Source organism: Cetorhinus maximus, chromosome 15 (genome assembly GCF_964194155.1).
Source record: "Cetorhinus maximus chromosome 15, sCetMax3.hap1.1, whole genome shotgun sequence".
NCBI classification, from domain to species: domain Eukaryota; kingdom Metazoa; phylum Chordata; class Chondrichthyes; order Lamniformes; family Cetorhinidae; genus Cetorhinus; species Cetorhinus maximus.
Genome location: NC_135893.1, coordinates 19194584 through 19211022, shown reverse-complemented (window position 1 = coordinate 19211022; position 16439 = coordinate 19194584). Strand labels below are relative to the sequence as shown.

The 16439-nt window shown below is 43.4% G+C and overlaps 1 protein-coding gene across 4 annotated transcripts in view; it reads left to right on the top strand.

The window, feature by feature from the left end:
• The window catches only part of LOC144690453 (matrix remodeling-associated protein 8-like), a 56574-nt gene extending 40353 nt beyond the window's left edge, over positions 1–16221 (top strand). Inside the window, exons 6-10 of one of the 4 annotated variants that reach the window (XM_078557975.1) lie at positions 3214–3372; positions 4336–4366; positions 6156–6235; positions 8395–8490; positions 10558–16221. In XM_078557975.1, coding sequence (XP_078414101.1) covers positions 3214–3372; positions 4336–4366; positions 6156–6235; positions 8395–8490; positions 10558–10583 — 392 coding nt within the window. In that variant the 3' untranslated portion in view covers positions 10584–16221. Of the gene's footprint in view, positions 1–3213; positions 3373–4335; positions 4367–6155; positions 6251–8394; positions 8491–10557 lie in introns of all 4 variants that reach the window. The other 3 variants (XM_078557976.1, XM_078557974.1, XM_078557973.1) reach the window with 3 other exon arrangements.
• Positions 16222–16439: the final 218 nt, after the last annotated feature.

The following is a 16439-nucleotide window of genomic DNA, read 5'->3' as shown; positions in this document are numbered from 1 at the left end:
AAGAGAAGCCATTGCAGGTGATTCTCTGTCTATGCCTGGTTAGGTAAGAATGGAACCTAATGAATACAATCCTACCCAGCGACTGTAACAGATGCAGTCAGTGGTGCAGGAGTCATACCACCAATCATAATATAATATTGTCCTTTTGGGTGTAAACCAATGCATAATTGAAAAGCCAGAAAGTCGTTATGCTAGAAGGGGCTGCCAAACTCGCATCTGACCAGTCCTCAACAGCACAAAGTGCAGTATTGCGCTGTACACAGGGGAAAGACTTATACAGCAATGTAACTCATGGATCCCAAAGCACAGCAGTGTGACTAATAAACCCCATTATATAGGAGTATGGCTGACACACTTCATTGTGCAGCAATGTGACCGATATACCCCGTTACATAATCATTTTGTCCAACAGACAGTGTTATATTCCAGAAAGCCAGTTGGTAAAGGAAAGAGCTGGAGCCAATCTTTATGCACTTATCTAAGCATTTATTTGCAGAGTTGCACATTACAAGCATACACTTCCAAATCAAACGATCACAGTATCTTTCGCAATCTCTCCTTTGCCTCCACCTATCGCTGGCCTTCTATCCAGCTTCACCTGTTCCACCTCCCTTAAACAGTATATATTTCACCACATTTCTACTCCCCTTTAGCTCAGAAGAAGAGTCATATGGACTCAAAATGTTAACTCTGTCTTTCTCTCCACAGATGCTGTCAGACCTGCTAAGTTTTTTCAGCATTTTTTGTTTTTGTTTCAGATTTCCAGCATCCGCAGTATTTTGCCTCAATCACAGTATCAACCTGTGCCTAGTTTTAGGGGTAGAGTGAATCCCCAGTTAATTTCCACTACCTGCATAAAATTAAACACAATTAATATACAATTAACAGCCAGTAACAAATGTTTTAAACTTTTAAGCTCTAACTACATTTTGCTAAAGTATTTGACAGAGCTCTTCCTCAGTTCAGTGCTTGTTGCCTTGCATGAGATACTGATTGACCAATAAAAGCATTCAGGTTAATGCCCTGGAGAACAGTATGATGTGATCAGTGACATAACTCCTGCACCACCAATTGTATCTGTCATTATCACTATTTGTTATTTTTAAGTGTTAGACTAATTATAAAATTAAAGTAGAAATTGTCACTACACACACTTTCATCGGAGCTGAAGTTAACAACGTGGCAGGATGTTGTGGTGCAGGGATGAGTCAGGGACTCTTGTGTGCCTGAAAGTTCCCTGGGTTGTGATCCTGCTTAGTTAATCCTGGCTCTCGTGCTTGGCAGCCCCTGTGCATAGTTTAGTGTCTGAACCAAAAGTAAGACAGTTTCCGTCCAGCCTAACTCACATTTCTCAGGCACTAATACCTAGGAATGCTCTGTGCAAACACCAAACTCCTGTGTTGGAGTGCCATGTTCTATAGAAAGATTAAGGCCCAGATTTTTGCCACCGAGGCAGGAAGCTAAATTTGGAAAATTTTCCAACTTGCCGGAAAGCCTCAGTAAAAAATACCCCAAATCATTCGATTTTTACTCTGGGTTTGTGGGGGGTTGGGGGTTAGAAGCAAGTGTAGGATGGAGTCAGGCCTGTTGATCCCAGAAGCAGAGTGTAGATGGCCATTGGGGGTGGTGGACAAGTGCCGAGGCAAACTAGTTAGAAGGCCTGCTTTGGTCCTCTGGAACTTTGTCCCAGTTGTTTCAGAAGCTTTTAGGCCCTCCAGACCCTACCTCTCACACGCCCAAACAGCAACCCCCATGGCCTCTCATGCCCTCCACCCACACCCCACCATGGCCCATCATACTGTCCACGCCAAGTCCATAGCCACTCACCCAGTATCACCATGGGAAAACTTCAGGAGCTTTGTGGCGATGAAAATAAACTTCTAACAATATAATACAGCTCTCACCCCTACGCACTTGAGAGTGAAAACCTTCCATTCATAAAACCCATTCTCTTATAAAAACAAATTTCTATTCAGACCCCACATCAAAGTCAGCTAATCCTTTAATAGCTTTTTTAAAGTGTCAGTCAAATTGTGAACCCAGAACCCCCTGAAGATAATTTTAGCTTTTGAAAATCAGCTAAACATTCATAATGACATAACATTAGCCCTTGGGGAAATGTCATCAAAGAATTCTATTGAAACTGCATGAACAGATGCTACTGTTTATTTTTCTAACCTGCAGCAGATGGCTTATCAACCCAAAGCTGTCTAGCAGAGTGTTTTTTTCACTCTCAGTGACAGCTGCAATCTCTCTTCTCAAAATCCAAGGCCCCAAGTTCTCCTTCCAGGTGAAACAGTGATTTACTTGTACTTTCAATTACTGTATTCGCTGCTCATGATCCCCTTTTCTCCATATTGAGGAGACCAAACGCAAACTAGGCGACGGCTTTGTGGAACACCTCTGTTCAGTCCACATACAAGAGCATTGCTCCCACTCTGACCTTTCTGTCCTCGGCCTCCTGCAGTTTTCCAGTTTGCTGAAAACCTATTATGCTTCTAACTTTTTCAAGTTCTGATGAAAGTTTATTGGCCTGAAACATTAACTCTGTTTCTCTCTCCACAGGTGCTACTAGACCAGCTGAGTATTTCCAGCACTTTGATTTAGTTTCAGATTTCGAGCATCTGCAGGAATTTACTTTTGCACCATTGTGTGTGTTTGTATAAAAGGTGAGGCTATAATTACTGAACATTAGTTTACCCAATCATTAATTGCCAGCAGTAATATGTCTAAACACTGGACAAACAGTGCAAGGAAAAGTGAAATATCCATCTTAAAGAACCAACTTGCTGGAACTGAATATCCTTAATGGAGATCTGCTGGATTACTGCATTAGTCAAATCCCATCCATTCAGTTAAGTTGCAGGATTTGGTAGTTATGGAGTGGGTTATTTCCTCAATTCTGTTTGCTTACTGGTAGAGAATCTGAGGCACAGAAAATACTGACAGGCTGGTGTCTGCTGAATCGGGGGAGTTGTGAGATTCAGCCAGTGTTGAAACAGTGCTACAGTATATCTAATCCAGATCCTGCCTAGAGCAGAGTCCTTAAAGGTGAAGACCACACCAGGAGCTGAACTTCACAACCAAGCACCAGAGTGCCCAATGCTACTAACAATGCCACAAGAGGGCAAAGAAATTGACAACGTGTGGATTCCAAATCTTGAATGTGTGACTTTATTTTTGAGGAATTTATTTATTTGTTTATGTTTTTAGCATCTACATCAGTTGAAGTCCCGAAAGTCGTCAATGTTTTTATTCCGGAACGTTCTTCACATTTCCTTCATCAATTCGGATACATTCTGGCAACACTACTGCTGCTGGCCATTCTGATAACCATCATTGCTCTGATTACCCACCGACAGAGAAAGCGAGGTGACGTCTGTAGTTTTCTTATTTTTTCTGGTTACCTATTTTATATTTCCCTGCCTCTTTCCCCCCCTACTCCCGCCTTAAGACCTCTGTCAGGGGACATGGTTTACAGGTAAAAGAGTAGGGTTGGGGAGGGACTTTCTGGGCTGCTCTCTAGTCAGTTGCTAGGAGCTATGTGGGAAAGGTTCTTACTGCTCTCTCCTGTCTCCCGTTCCTGTGTGGGAGCTGCTGGCTTGTGCTTTCCACCTTGCCCCAAAAAGGTGGAAGAGATCAGAGATTCACCTCGTGCGTGTATGTATGTGCGCATGCATGTGTGTACACATCACATCATTGCCCTCTTATATTGCAGAGAGCCAGTTGGTGAAGGATAGGACTGGAGCCAATCTTTGCACAATTTGGTATTTATTTCCAGAGTTACACATTACAAGCATACACCTCCTAACAAACCAATGACAGTTTCCATCTGTGTCTATTTTAAGGGATTCCAGTGAATCTTCAGTTAATGTCCACCACCTACATAAAATTTAACGCAATTAATATACAACTATATCCTTCCCTTGAAAACATCAAGAACAAAAGGGCACAGACTTAAAATTAGAGCTAGACCATTCAAAAGTGAAATCAGAAAGCACTTTTTCACACAAAGGATAGTAGAAATCTGGAACTTGGTTCCCCAAATGGCCACAGATGCTGGGGGACAATTGGTGCTTTCCAAACTTTCAAGATTGATTTATTTTTGTTAGATAAGGGTTTGGAGTTGAGGTACAGATCAATCTTGATCTAATTGAATGGCAGAGCAGGCTCGAGGGCTGCATGGCCTCCTGTTTCTTTTTCCTAACTCAATAGTTAAGTTCAAAATGCAGCTTTGTCTCACAGGCCTGCACAACCCACTAAACAGAGAGCAGCTGAGGGATGCATGCTTGCCCTTTGAATTCCTTAGCTCACAACTGGGTTTTCCTTTTTCAGGTCTCCATTACAATGTGAAGACATCTCAGCCGTAAGTGTTGACTTCATCATTCAACCACCTCTCACTGCCAGCATAAACAAACTCTTCGGAAGACTTGTGATCAAACCATACACTTACCACATGACCTGAGCAGCTAGCCAGATAAACACTGAATTAAGGTCAATGGCCTTTGGATAGAGGTCTGTAGCCACGTAATGCAAGGATCTTGACCCTGTGGCTTGCAGTTCTTAAAGCTCCTCTTTGCATCCTAAGGTGAGGGAAAACCAAATGCTGGAGCTGCAAACATGCTCCTCTCCCAAAAAGCTCAAGGGTTCTGGCTGCAGAGGTAGCACCCTGCCACATGAGGAACCTATGTGGTGGAAATTGTTTTATATACATTCACTGATATCACTAGCAAGGTCCATCCTTAGGTACCCTTTATGAGGGGTTATTCTGCCTACAAGGCATTGCATTGGATGGCACTTTGGCTAAATTTGGGAAGTGCACTCATCTCCTGTGTCAGTCACATTCACTTTTTATTCTGGACTCCCAAATATCAATCTGGTATCCAGTCACCTGGTCCCCTCTCTCAGGCTCCCAATTTCCTAATTTTCTGTCTCCGGTTTTTGATCTCCTACTCCTCTTTCTCAGTCTCCAGTTCCCCCCTGCTGCCCTCTCTTAGCCTCTCACTATCCTGCCCTCCTTTCCCAGTCACCCAGTTTCCTACTCCTCTGTCTCAGGCTTTAGATCTCCCATTCTCCTTTCTCATGCTCCTGCTCCCCTCTCTCAGGCTCCCAGGTTCCTGCTCCCTGTTGTAGGGTGTTGGTTATAGTTCAGTAGGTTTGAAGAAGTCTTCGTAGTCATACATAGGTTAACTGTAAGACTTTATTGACTCTTAGATCTATTTACAAATATACAGTAAAGGGTGCAAATCAGGAGCTGTCTCCATGTTGCTGGTACACACGTCTCTGTCCAACACTCAACTGAACGTGGGTGCGGCGTATCTACTCTCTTAAATCACTGTGTGGGCAGTACTATACCCAGTCCCACATTAACCCTTTATGTGTTAGACCCTTATACTACACTCCCCTTTCTCAGGCTCCCAGTCTCCTTGCTCCTCTCTCTCAGGTTCCTGTTCCCCCTCTCTCACGCTCCTACTCCCCTCTTTCAGTCTCCTGCTCCCCTCTCTAAGACTTCCAGTTTCCTATTCCCCTGTCTGAGACTGTAGATCTCCTGTTCCCCTTTCTCATGCTCCCACTTGCCTGCTCCCTTATCTCAGGCTCCATGTCTCCTGCTTCCCTTTGTCAAACTCCTGCTTTTCCCTCGGGTTCCTGATCTCCTACTATTTCTCTCAGGCTCCTGATCTCCTTCTCCCCTCTCTCAGGCTCACATTATCATGCACCCCTTTCCTAGTCTCCTGCACTCCTCTCTCTGGCTTCTGCTCTCCTGATCCTTCTTTCTGGTTTTGATGTTCTGCTTCCTTCCTCTGTACAATATTAGTGCTGCATGTCACAGTGCTTGTTAAAATCTGCTCTCTGGGGAGCCTTGTTTACAGAAAAGGCAGCTTACAGGGGGTAACAAATGTTCAGTTTTTTTTCCTGAGGTGGGGGGATGTGGTGGTTTAATGTTTTATTTGTGTTCCCTTTACTTCAGGTATATTGGTAGTAAAATATATTTGCTTTACCTTTATTCATATAGAGGTCTACACTTGAACAAAGGCAGAATTGTTATGCAATTTTTAAAGAAACCAAAAATAAATTAAAATAAGCACTTGTCTCAGGAGCTTTATTGACTGCTAATGGTCACTCTCTCAATCTGTGCTTTCTCCCCAAATTAACAGGAGAACAGATGTTCCCCTCAACGATTTTGTGATTGACACGACTGACCTGAGACTGAACAAAAATGAGGGAATAAAACTGGGTATGTGTGACATTGGTAAGATTTGCTAAACGGTACACTCAAACTTCACTGTCTTTGCTCACCTGTGCCAGGTCCTAATCTCCTCCTTATCATTATGAAGATACAGAATTGGTGGATAGGAAAGGACCAGCTAGAGTCATGATGCCTTAATCATCAGGATTTTCCATAATCCCCCACTCCCAGCAGCCCTGTTATCTTTTGGGAGAGACAGAAACACAACCCAAGGCCAATTTGGTGGGGTGGGGGGGGCGGATTCAGGAAAATTCCTTTTCAACCCGCTGTGGTGATCAAAACTAGCGCAGGATAATGATCATAATTTATATTGACTAGTATCTACCCATCTTTTGAATGCTGTGTTCTCTGCCCTAGTCAGGAATGGTCCAGCTCTCATTTTGAAATATGCAGTGAATCAGTACTCACTTCACAAGCTGGCAAACAAATGAAGGAGCAAAACAGTCATATTGTGTGTACCCCTTGCACTTTTGAGGAGAGAATACAAGTCTGAACCATGAATGTATCAATTATAATGTGCCAATCACAGATACCTGCGATTTTTATGTTTTTTTCTCTCCCCATCCCTGTTCTGAAGTCTTTGACATATGCTGAGGAATAGGTTGCATGGACATAAGTACTTCACTCAATGGTCATGCTTCAGATGTGAACCAAAATGTACTACAAGCATTTATGGTTCACGGGGCTAAGGGGAAGAAAATGGGGCACTGTATTTAATTACCAACACAAACATGAAGGGTCAAATAGGCTCTTATTGTCTTAACTTATATAACTTAATGACATTTGGATGCAAGGGACATGGGGCAGGATTTTCCCCCTGTCGGGGGCAAAGTTGAAGTGCGAGTACGCACAGGCACACCTCTGATTGGCGCCCCCAATTGGGGGCATGGTGCCATTTTACATGGGCGGGCCACACAGAAGTGCTGAGCGCACCCTGTGCGGGTGGGGGGGGGGTGGAGGTGGAGTCCATAAACCTGAGAGTGCACTCTTTCACGCATGCACATGAAAGGGCACACTCATCTCCCTGAGGCTAAGTGCTGCCTCAGGGAGATCAGCTGTACTGTCAAAAGTATTAAAAATAGAAAAAAAAAATTCCCTGACATGTCCCCTCATGTGACGCTGTCACATGAGTTGGGACATGTCCATGATTTTTTAAAACTTTAATTAAATTTTTAAAAATCTACATGAAACCTCATCCCGCCCGTGGATTAGGTTTCATGCTTTCTCTAAAGCCCGCCAGGGCTCCTGGCCTGTCCGCCAACCTTAAGGTTGGACAGGCAGGTCCATTAATTAGATTAATTACTCTGTCAATGGCCTCAATTGGCCATTGGCAGGTCGGCAGGCGCACAGCTGATTTTGCTGCGTCCCTGCCTACCTGAAAATTTAAATGGAGCGCCGTGACGTCGGGAGCTCTGCCCGACGTCACCGCGCGTCATTTTATACGTCAGCGAGCAGGCCCCGCCCTCCGCTCGCCGATGGGAAAATCCTGCCCATGATAACCAAACCCAAATTGTCCTCTCTGAACATCTAAACATTCTTACTTTCAAGCCCCAGACTGTTATTTGGAACTGTAATTAATTCCCCCTCTCCCACTCAAGCTCAGATGATTCAAACAAATGATAGTCCCCTAACCTCAGCCCAGCACAAGCTTAGATCAGCTAACAGCGCAGATCATGGATTTAACATTGGACCTTCTTAGTTTGAATGAATCAGTGCTCCAGCAGGTGGTGCATTTATAGACTGAGCCATCAGGGGAAGTGGACACTCTGATACCCTTAAGTAAAATGATTATTCTCATTTACTGGACTGGTGTTCATTTAAATATCTCTGACATAATCCCAGTATTCAGATCCCCACTGATTAACTTGTATATACAACACAGCAACCAGGAGTTATATCATCAGATTTTACTGACAGGAGCTCCATTCCATCCTGTATCGCTGAAGGTTTGTGTGTAACTTGCCTCAGGGTGGAGTTATATCACTGACCACAAGGGTAGGTGATTTTCTGTAGCAGTCACCAGTTGAGAAGCAGGAGATGGGAAGGGCAGGTGCGTGGGAGGGTTAGGGCATTTGGGAGGGAGAGTGCGGTTGGCCTGAACGTTTGTGCTTATTGCAGAGTGAGAATACTGCAGTTCTCATTTTTAGCAGACTACAAGAACAACATACTAAAGGAGAAGGCTGCAATGTCCAGAGAGAAGGTGGAGCTGCTCAGGGAGATCCCCCCAAAGAACTTAGATAAAGGTATGCTGAGGCTTAAACCCCGTGATCCTTACAGTGTTTTCATTTATGTTTTTCACATTTTTCTAAATATTCTTGTTATGAAGTCCATCTTTTCATCTCTCACAATCAACAATCCTATTGCTACCCTGTAATAATCAGCCAAGAGCTCTGTGGTGGGATGAGTCCGTGGGCAGAATCTTGTGTCCTCTGCCATGCTGAGTTTGATGGCAAGGATGGTATTTAATCAGGTGGGAGGATGCGGGTGGGGACCCCGCCACCATCCTGCCTCCACCCCAATTAAGTCTGTGGTAGGAAGGCTATCACTCACTTCTGGCCTAGGCCTCAGGGGGGTGTTGTACTGGCAGCAGCCACTGCGTCCCCAGTGGGCATTGCTGCTCAATAGAACTGCCAGCCTTGGTTGACAGCTCTCGGGTTGGACTTCCACCCACAGGCTTCTGATCCTGGGACATGCCACTGGCCTGTCAAGTGCCTGAGTGGAACGAGATGCGGTGGGTCTTTCCTAAAAGAGGTGACACCAGGCTCTCACTAGCATTCCTTCCGGCGACAGAGATTCCTATAGCCCTGTGTCTATGATTCCTCCACAGGGTAATGGGATGTGGATCTATGTCGTTTTTCCACAGTGATGGAATGTAAGTCTGTGACTGTGATTACCTCATGTCTGAAAACTCTCCAAATGAGTTTACCTTTTACCATTCCCCTTTAAATGCTGGGAGCAGCATTAATAGCTTTAATGTAAGACTTGCTCTACTATCTTGGGAAGAAGTCTCGTCTTAGAGAACTGCTGGCCAATTGGATGGACAGCAGCTTTGCAGTTCCAGCAGCACCAGCTGGAGCAGTGACAATTGCTGGTGCTACAGGCAGTCCCACCACACCGAGGAGCCCAGGTAAGTTCACTGTCAGGGTCTCAGCAAGGGGTTGAGGGGTATGGGGGAACTGGGTTTAAGAGGCCAGGAGAAGAGTTAAAAGAGGGGAGGCTGCCTCCAAGGGACCTGCAAAGAAGGTCAACACTCTTGCCTGACACCAGCCTGCACAGCTTAAGTTACTGGGCTCCCTGCATGGCGTGGGCCTTCCTCCACCGTGAGTAAAATACCAGCGGCGGCAGGATGAGTCCTTTAAGTGGTCATTAATTGACCATTTAATAGCCTTAGTAGGCCCAAGGGCGGGCGAGCTGCCTGATGCCTTCCCCACTCCACATAAAAATTTCAGACAGGTTGGCGGCACGCAGGTAGGTAATGTGATGGTGACCCCAGGATTTTACACGCTGCCCCACCTACCTTCAAACCTACTGGTAGGGGAGCGTAAAATCCAACCCTGTGTGATTTCCCCCACAGTGTTGGGACAGAGGTCTAATCTGTGATTCCATCACAATGATGGGACAAAGGTCTGTGTCTGTGATTCCGCAACAGTGATGGGACATGAATTTATGTCTGATTCCTCCAGAGTGATGGGATGGGGACCTATATCTGTGATTTCCCCAGAGTGATGAGGTATGGTCTGTGTCTGATTCTCCTACAAAGTGATTGGATATGGGTCTGTATCTGTGATTTCCACACACTGATGGGATGTCCATCTGTCTGTGATTCCAACACAGTAATGAGGTATGGGTCTTTGTCTGTGATTCCACATAGTGAGGTGATGAAGCCCATCCCTGTGCTTTTTCTGTAGGGTGATTTCAGTCATGTTGCTGTGGTTACTCGATAAGTGGAGGCTAGGCATTTGTCCATAGGAAGAGCAAACTACATCCCTTATAGCTCTATTAAATGGTTCCATTTTAATGGGTTCCTTTTACATGTGGAACAGAAGCTGTGCTAACCCTGCCTCTTGATAACACACGGTGCCTTCTGCTAGAGAGCAGGAGAAGGAAAGGGGACAACCCTGAATCTCAGCTCATCAACATCTACATTGTTCAGTCAATGACTGGAGGCCAAGGCATTCATAAAGCAAGTCTGCTCATTCCCACAGGTGAAGGAGGGAAGCGTTCCTCCGATTATTAAACTTGGGCAGTTAGTAACAATGTACTAATTTAAATGAGAGTCAGTACTAATTTCTTTTGATTTATTTCCTCAGGTTTTGAGAAGCAATACTGGAAATAAAGAGAATGATGCTGCTGGCTGGATCCAGAAGCTGATCAGTGAAGGGTCTATATGAGGAAATCAGTTGCCTTTTATCAATATCCTTCAATAATACAGCGCTTAATAAAAGTATACATATCAATGGTATTGTCATGAACATATCCCAAAACTGTGCAGCAAATTTTGCAGAACCATGACCTGAAACTGCCTGACTGGGAACCTTTCATTTATCTGACATGTCTGCCATTCCAAACCTGCAATGGTTTTACTTGATGAGGGAGACAGGCACCAGTATCATTCTACGTTAGCATCATTCATCAGAAGGGGAATGGTGGATTTCATGGCTGGCTTTAACTGTCCACGTGATGTTAGTTGCGGGGAGGGTAGAGATTCTGGGAGCATAAGAATGCAAGGGTAACTGTTGCTCCTTTCAAAGTATTTGGCTGTGGTGTTATTTGAAGGAATGACCACCAAAGTTTAATGGTACACAATATGTAACTTGGGGCTATAAGTACAACACACCAACTCGCACAGTTACTTTCCAGCCATGACCAAGCAATTTGACAGCTTAAAACTAACGACAGTGTGTGGATCACTAGACCTGTAACCTGTCTATCCTCCCTTCTGCAATTCATCAGACTGCCCTTCCCACCATCTCCAATTTCACAATGTCTCTCCTTCCATCTCCAATTCTTCAGTCTGTCTAACCCTCTTATCTCCTTTCCATCAGTAAGTCTATCTCTCCATCTCCAATTCCCCAGTCTGTATCCCTCCACCTCCAGCCATTCATTGTCTACTCCCACCATCTCCAATCTCTGTGGTTTCCCCACCATTTCCATTCCTTCAATGTGTCTATCCCTCCATTTCCAATCCCTCTGTGTGTCTGTCTCTCCATCTCCATTCTCTCAGTGGGTCTATTTCTGCATCTCTAATTCCCCAGTCTCTTTAGCTGTCCTGTACAGCCCCTCAATCTGTTTATCACTAGGTCTTCAATCCCGCAATCTGTTTATCTTTCATCCCATCCCTCAGGGTGTTTCTCCTTCCATCTTCAACCTCTCAGTATTTTACTATGAGCCTATTCCTCCATCTTCAGTCTTTGAGTGCTTCTTTCTTCCCGACCAGCAACTTGTCACTATAAAAGGTGAATTTTCTCTTCTTTTAAAGATTCATTTTTTTCTGGTTATAATTCAAGTAATAAGTCTCAGGAAGTGAAAAGTTCCACTAAATATTTTGTGAATAATTTCTAAAATGTGCTGCATAAAACAGATACCATCCCATGGTAATCCGAAACTGCGACAATTTTTAATTATTCTAAGCAAGAATGACATTATACAAGATTATCAGTGTGTGACAATTATTCAATTTATTTGTCTTATTTTTAAAATGCTGCAATTTCAAAAAACACATTGCCATATCTCTTGAACCTGCTCAGTCCACGCAGTTACCGAGGCAGCATAATATCTAGGTGTTTCATCCCGCATTTCCGTTTCTCACTTGATTTTCTTTGCATGGGAGTATATCTGTCATGTCATCTAGATGACTTATCATTGGCCTGTGATCAGTAGGGTTCAGCCTGGGATAGCTGTCACTTGCCTAGGAACATTGGGGTTCAGCACTGATGCCAGGGATCAGCCTGAGGAAACTGTTGCTGGCCTGAGATCAGCAATGGACTCTATATTCATATATGGTGTGCAGCTTCAACTGCAACATAACTGATAATGATACAAGGTAGAAGGAGGAGACTGGGTGAGTATTCCCAGTCCAGGTATAACCACGGCCAGTGCCATATAAATAAAACACTGTTCTTTCTTTTTTATTGTAAGCGCCCAATGATTTTTGTATAAGTAAATTTAATGGGTAGAGTTGGTCTTCCCTGTATATTAACTACTTCATAAAAGGAAAGTAGCCATCCAAAATCAATTACAACTTATTTTGAACATATTCGTCAGATTGTCTTTTATTTAACTGAGGTCAAGACAGGACACCGTCAAGATCAAGATTAGTTGGAGACAGAATCAGCAACATGAGGAAGAGTTTAGCTGACACCAAGTTTGGGTTTTTATAGACTGAGGTTTGTAGGAAGAAGAAAAAATGAGGTAGATGAAGAAAGAGTTATACAGTTTGAGGGCCTAGGTAATAATGAGTTTGAGTAGGATATAGTAGTGTGATGGGATTTGATTTCAACATAGTGAGAATGATGGGAGGGGGATTAGTGAGTAAAATTGGCTCTCCATCTGTCCATGTCTTGTCCATTACTCTGTCTAAACTGTCTGTTCTATCTGATGATATTTTGATACTAGACTATTTAAACTAAAATTCCAAAAACATACAAACAATCAGGAAATCACTGTTGTTCAGCAGAAAATTTCAGCATTGCTACTGGTGCCATTCCCCCCCCACCCCCGACCCTATTAATTGCAGGTATTTTATAGGCCAGTACAAGTGAAAGTGTTGTCTGAGAAGATCTGGCACCAAAAAGGCCTGTGGTTACTGTCTACACATGATTGTGGAAATATAACTTTTGCTAACTTGCCAGACTTTTTGTTTAATTTATTCTTTTATGGGATGTGGGCATCACTGGCAAGGACAGCATTTATTACATAATTGTCCTTGAACTGAGTGGCTTGCTAGGCCATTTCAGAGGGCAGTTGAGAGTCAATGACATTGCTGTAGGTCCAGAGTCACATGTAGGCCAAACCAGCAGATTTTTAGTGCAGATGGGTTTTTACAACAATCAACAACAATTTCATGGTCACTATTACTAAGACTGCCATGGTCGGATTTGAACCCATGTCCCCAGAGCATTAGTCAGGGACTTGGAATTACTAAACCAGTGACATTACCACTGCTCCACCATTTCCCCTGATTCCATAGTGGATCTCTCTTCAATCTCTGACCTAGAGACACACCCAGCAAGTTTCCAATTCCTTTTCAAGATATAGTGTTATTATTCTGTAAACACTAACTATTGGAAATAATACATTAAAGCTTCATTTATCATAATCCTCCCAGTAATAACTCCAACTCTGAGCCAACAAAGACAGTCTTAAATAACACACTTGCAAATTTCAATCCTCAGTGACAGAAATCCCTTTCAAATCTCCACAAATTTGTAATTATAGAGGTTGAATGTTGTAATACCAATTCCAAAATCAAAAAAAAGGCAGGATTTGGGGAGAGTGAAGGGTGAGACTGGGACAGGTGAAAGTGGAATTGGAGGGGTGCAGGAGGTAGGAGCAGCAGAATGCAAGGTGACATTGGAGTAGCATAGGGATTGGCGCAAGATAATGCATATAATTTAAGTAGGATGAAGAGCAGAATTTTGGATTTGTCTGGGTAGGATCAAGCCAGTGCAGGGGATGGGATTGGACAGATTCAGGGGGTAGGGAAGGGGAGGGATTGGAACAGGACAGGCTTTGGGATTGACCTAACCCAGAGATTGGAATTAATCAAATGCAGGAGATGGGGCAGAATGGTTTGAGATTGACCTAGTGCAGATATTGGGATTAGCTCTTGCAATAGTTGGAAATTGACCCAGTGCAAGGATTTGTATTGACTCAGTGTTTGGAGCAGGACAGGAATCAGGGCAACAACAACTTGCATTTATAAAGTACCTTTCAACATAGTAAAACATCCAAGTACTTCACAGAGTTGATATAAAATAAAATTTGCCACCAAGATACATAAGGAGATATTAAATAGGTGACAAAAAGCTTGGTCAAAGAGGTAGGTTTGAAAGAGTGTTTAAAATGAAAGAGGAATAGGCTTAGGGAGAGAATTGCAAATCTTAGGACCCAGGCAACTGAAGGGAAGGTCACCAATGGCGGAGCAATTAAAATGAGGGATTTGCAAGAGACCTCAGAGGGTTGTATGGATGGAGGTGGTTACAGACATAGGGAGCGGCAAGGCTATGAAGGGATTTGAAAACAAGGATGAGAATTTCAAAATTCAAGTGCTGCTGGGACGCTATGTGAGTTAGGAATATGGTCAGCAAACTTTTGGATGAGCTGAATTTGACCAAGGGAGCAAGGAGAGTGGCTGGCCCGGAGTATGTTGGAATAGTTGGGTCCAGAGGTAACTAAGGCATGGATGAGTGTTTCATTAATAGACAAACTGAGGCATGGGTGAGTGAAGATGGACAATGTTACCGTGGCTGAAGGAAGACAGTACAGGTGTTGGGACAGGGCAAGAGTTGAAATTACAGCAGTGCAGAGGTTGGAGTTGGGCAGGTGTGAGATTGGGGTTTAATGAAAATTCACTCAAAACATTACTAAATAATGATATTCCCGCTTTGCAAAACATAGGAGTAAATGAGAAAGTGAACTTTTATTTAAAAAAATATATTTCTAGTGTCCAGTATATAATTTTTTTAATTCTTGTTAGACTGCTCAAACCTGGCCTGGGAAGGGAGGAACATTGACAAAAACACTCATAAAATCTAGCACAAGATACCAAGGCCTGAATTTCTAAGCACCTCACACCCACTCCAAATGAGCATGTGAGGAGGTGGGGGGTGTGGGGTGTTAAAATATCAGGATTGGGCAACTAACCATCCCCTCCTCTTTAAATTTTACATTTCACATATTGGGCCATGGACCATAAGTGGCAAATTGGGGTGTAATTAACGTACCAAAGTCATGGCCTGATGACATCATCAGCCCCACAACTTTAATAATAAGGGGAGGCGTGACCTATGGGATTCCTGACAGCTGATCCAAAGCCGGAGCTGCATGTTCTCCAAGGTAACTAAGCTTTTTAAGCATTCTTTGTGGGCCAGCAAGGCCCCTCAAGGAAGCCTTTGCTTTGCCTAGCTCCAATCAGCAGCTTCCCCTGCCACCCCAATCGCCAGCCTGCCCACAGCCCTCCTGATCACAGTCCTCCCGATCACAATCCTCCCCTCCCTGTTAATATCGAGGTCAAATTTCTGTGCATTAAAAAGTATAATTATTAAAACTATAATGTACATGTGAGACCTGCAGAGAGGAGGGGGAACAGACAGGCTTTATTTAACTACTCCCCACTAAGGCATGAAAATATGGAAAACTCAAAAGTGTGTTGAAAGTTTTTTTTAGAAAGAAGCAGTTGAGAGCAGATTGCAATACAGCAATTTGCTCTAGTCCTGTACATTCCTGTGATCCTAGTCTTTAGGAGAGGATTCAAGCTGTTGCTTACTCCTCGACCTCTTTCTCTCACTTCATCCAAAATTATTTTTTTGGCACATCAGGAAATTATTTTATATAAATATCTGTGTCTGACATGTGTTGCTCTTTCTGTTATCAATACTTTACCTATTGCGCATTAAAACATTAGCTCTGCTTTGCAGTCTAACTGGTGCAGCTATTTCTATTAGTGTGACACGGGCTATGCTGTATGAACATAAAAAGTGTCACTACAATAGGATTTCTTGTGTTCCTACATAATAGCCCCGTGCAAATAATTGGGAGTTACTTCCCATTAAGAGTGTGTGTAGTGCCACTTTAAAAATGTTGGAGATTAGTGCCTGCTCACTAGCCAATCAAATCACATTATTGTTATTACATGCTTATCTCAAGTGTATTATAGAGTATACACTCTGTGTATACTGGCTTGATACAGTTCTACAGTATGCTGTTAAATGAGCAAATGTTCATGAATTTAAATAAAGAAAACACATGCCTTGCTTTGTCTCATTTATTAATCAACCGTTCCCACAGCAGTCAGGTCTACTGCATAGTAAGTGGTTCCTGCATTTCACTCAATATTAAACTGCTCAGAAATCACAACACATTTAGGAACAGGAGGAGGCCATTCAGCCCTGACAGTCTTGTGGTGTGTTATAGTTCACTCAGGGAGTCAGAGTTGCTGTGGCAACATGCACTTTTACACGCATGCTGTGGT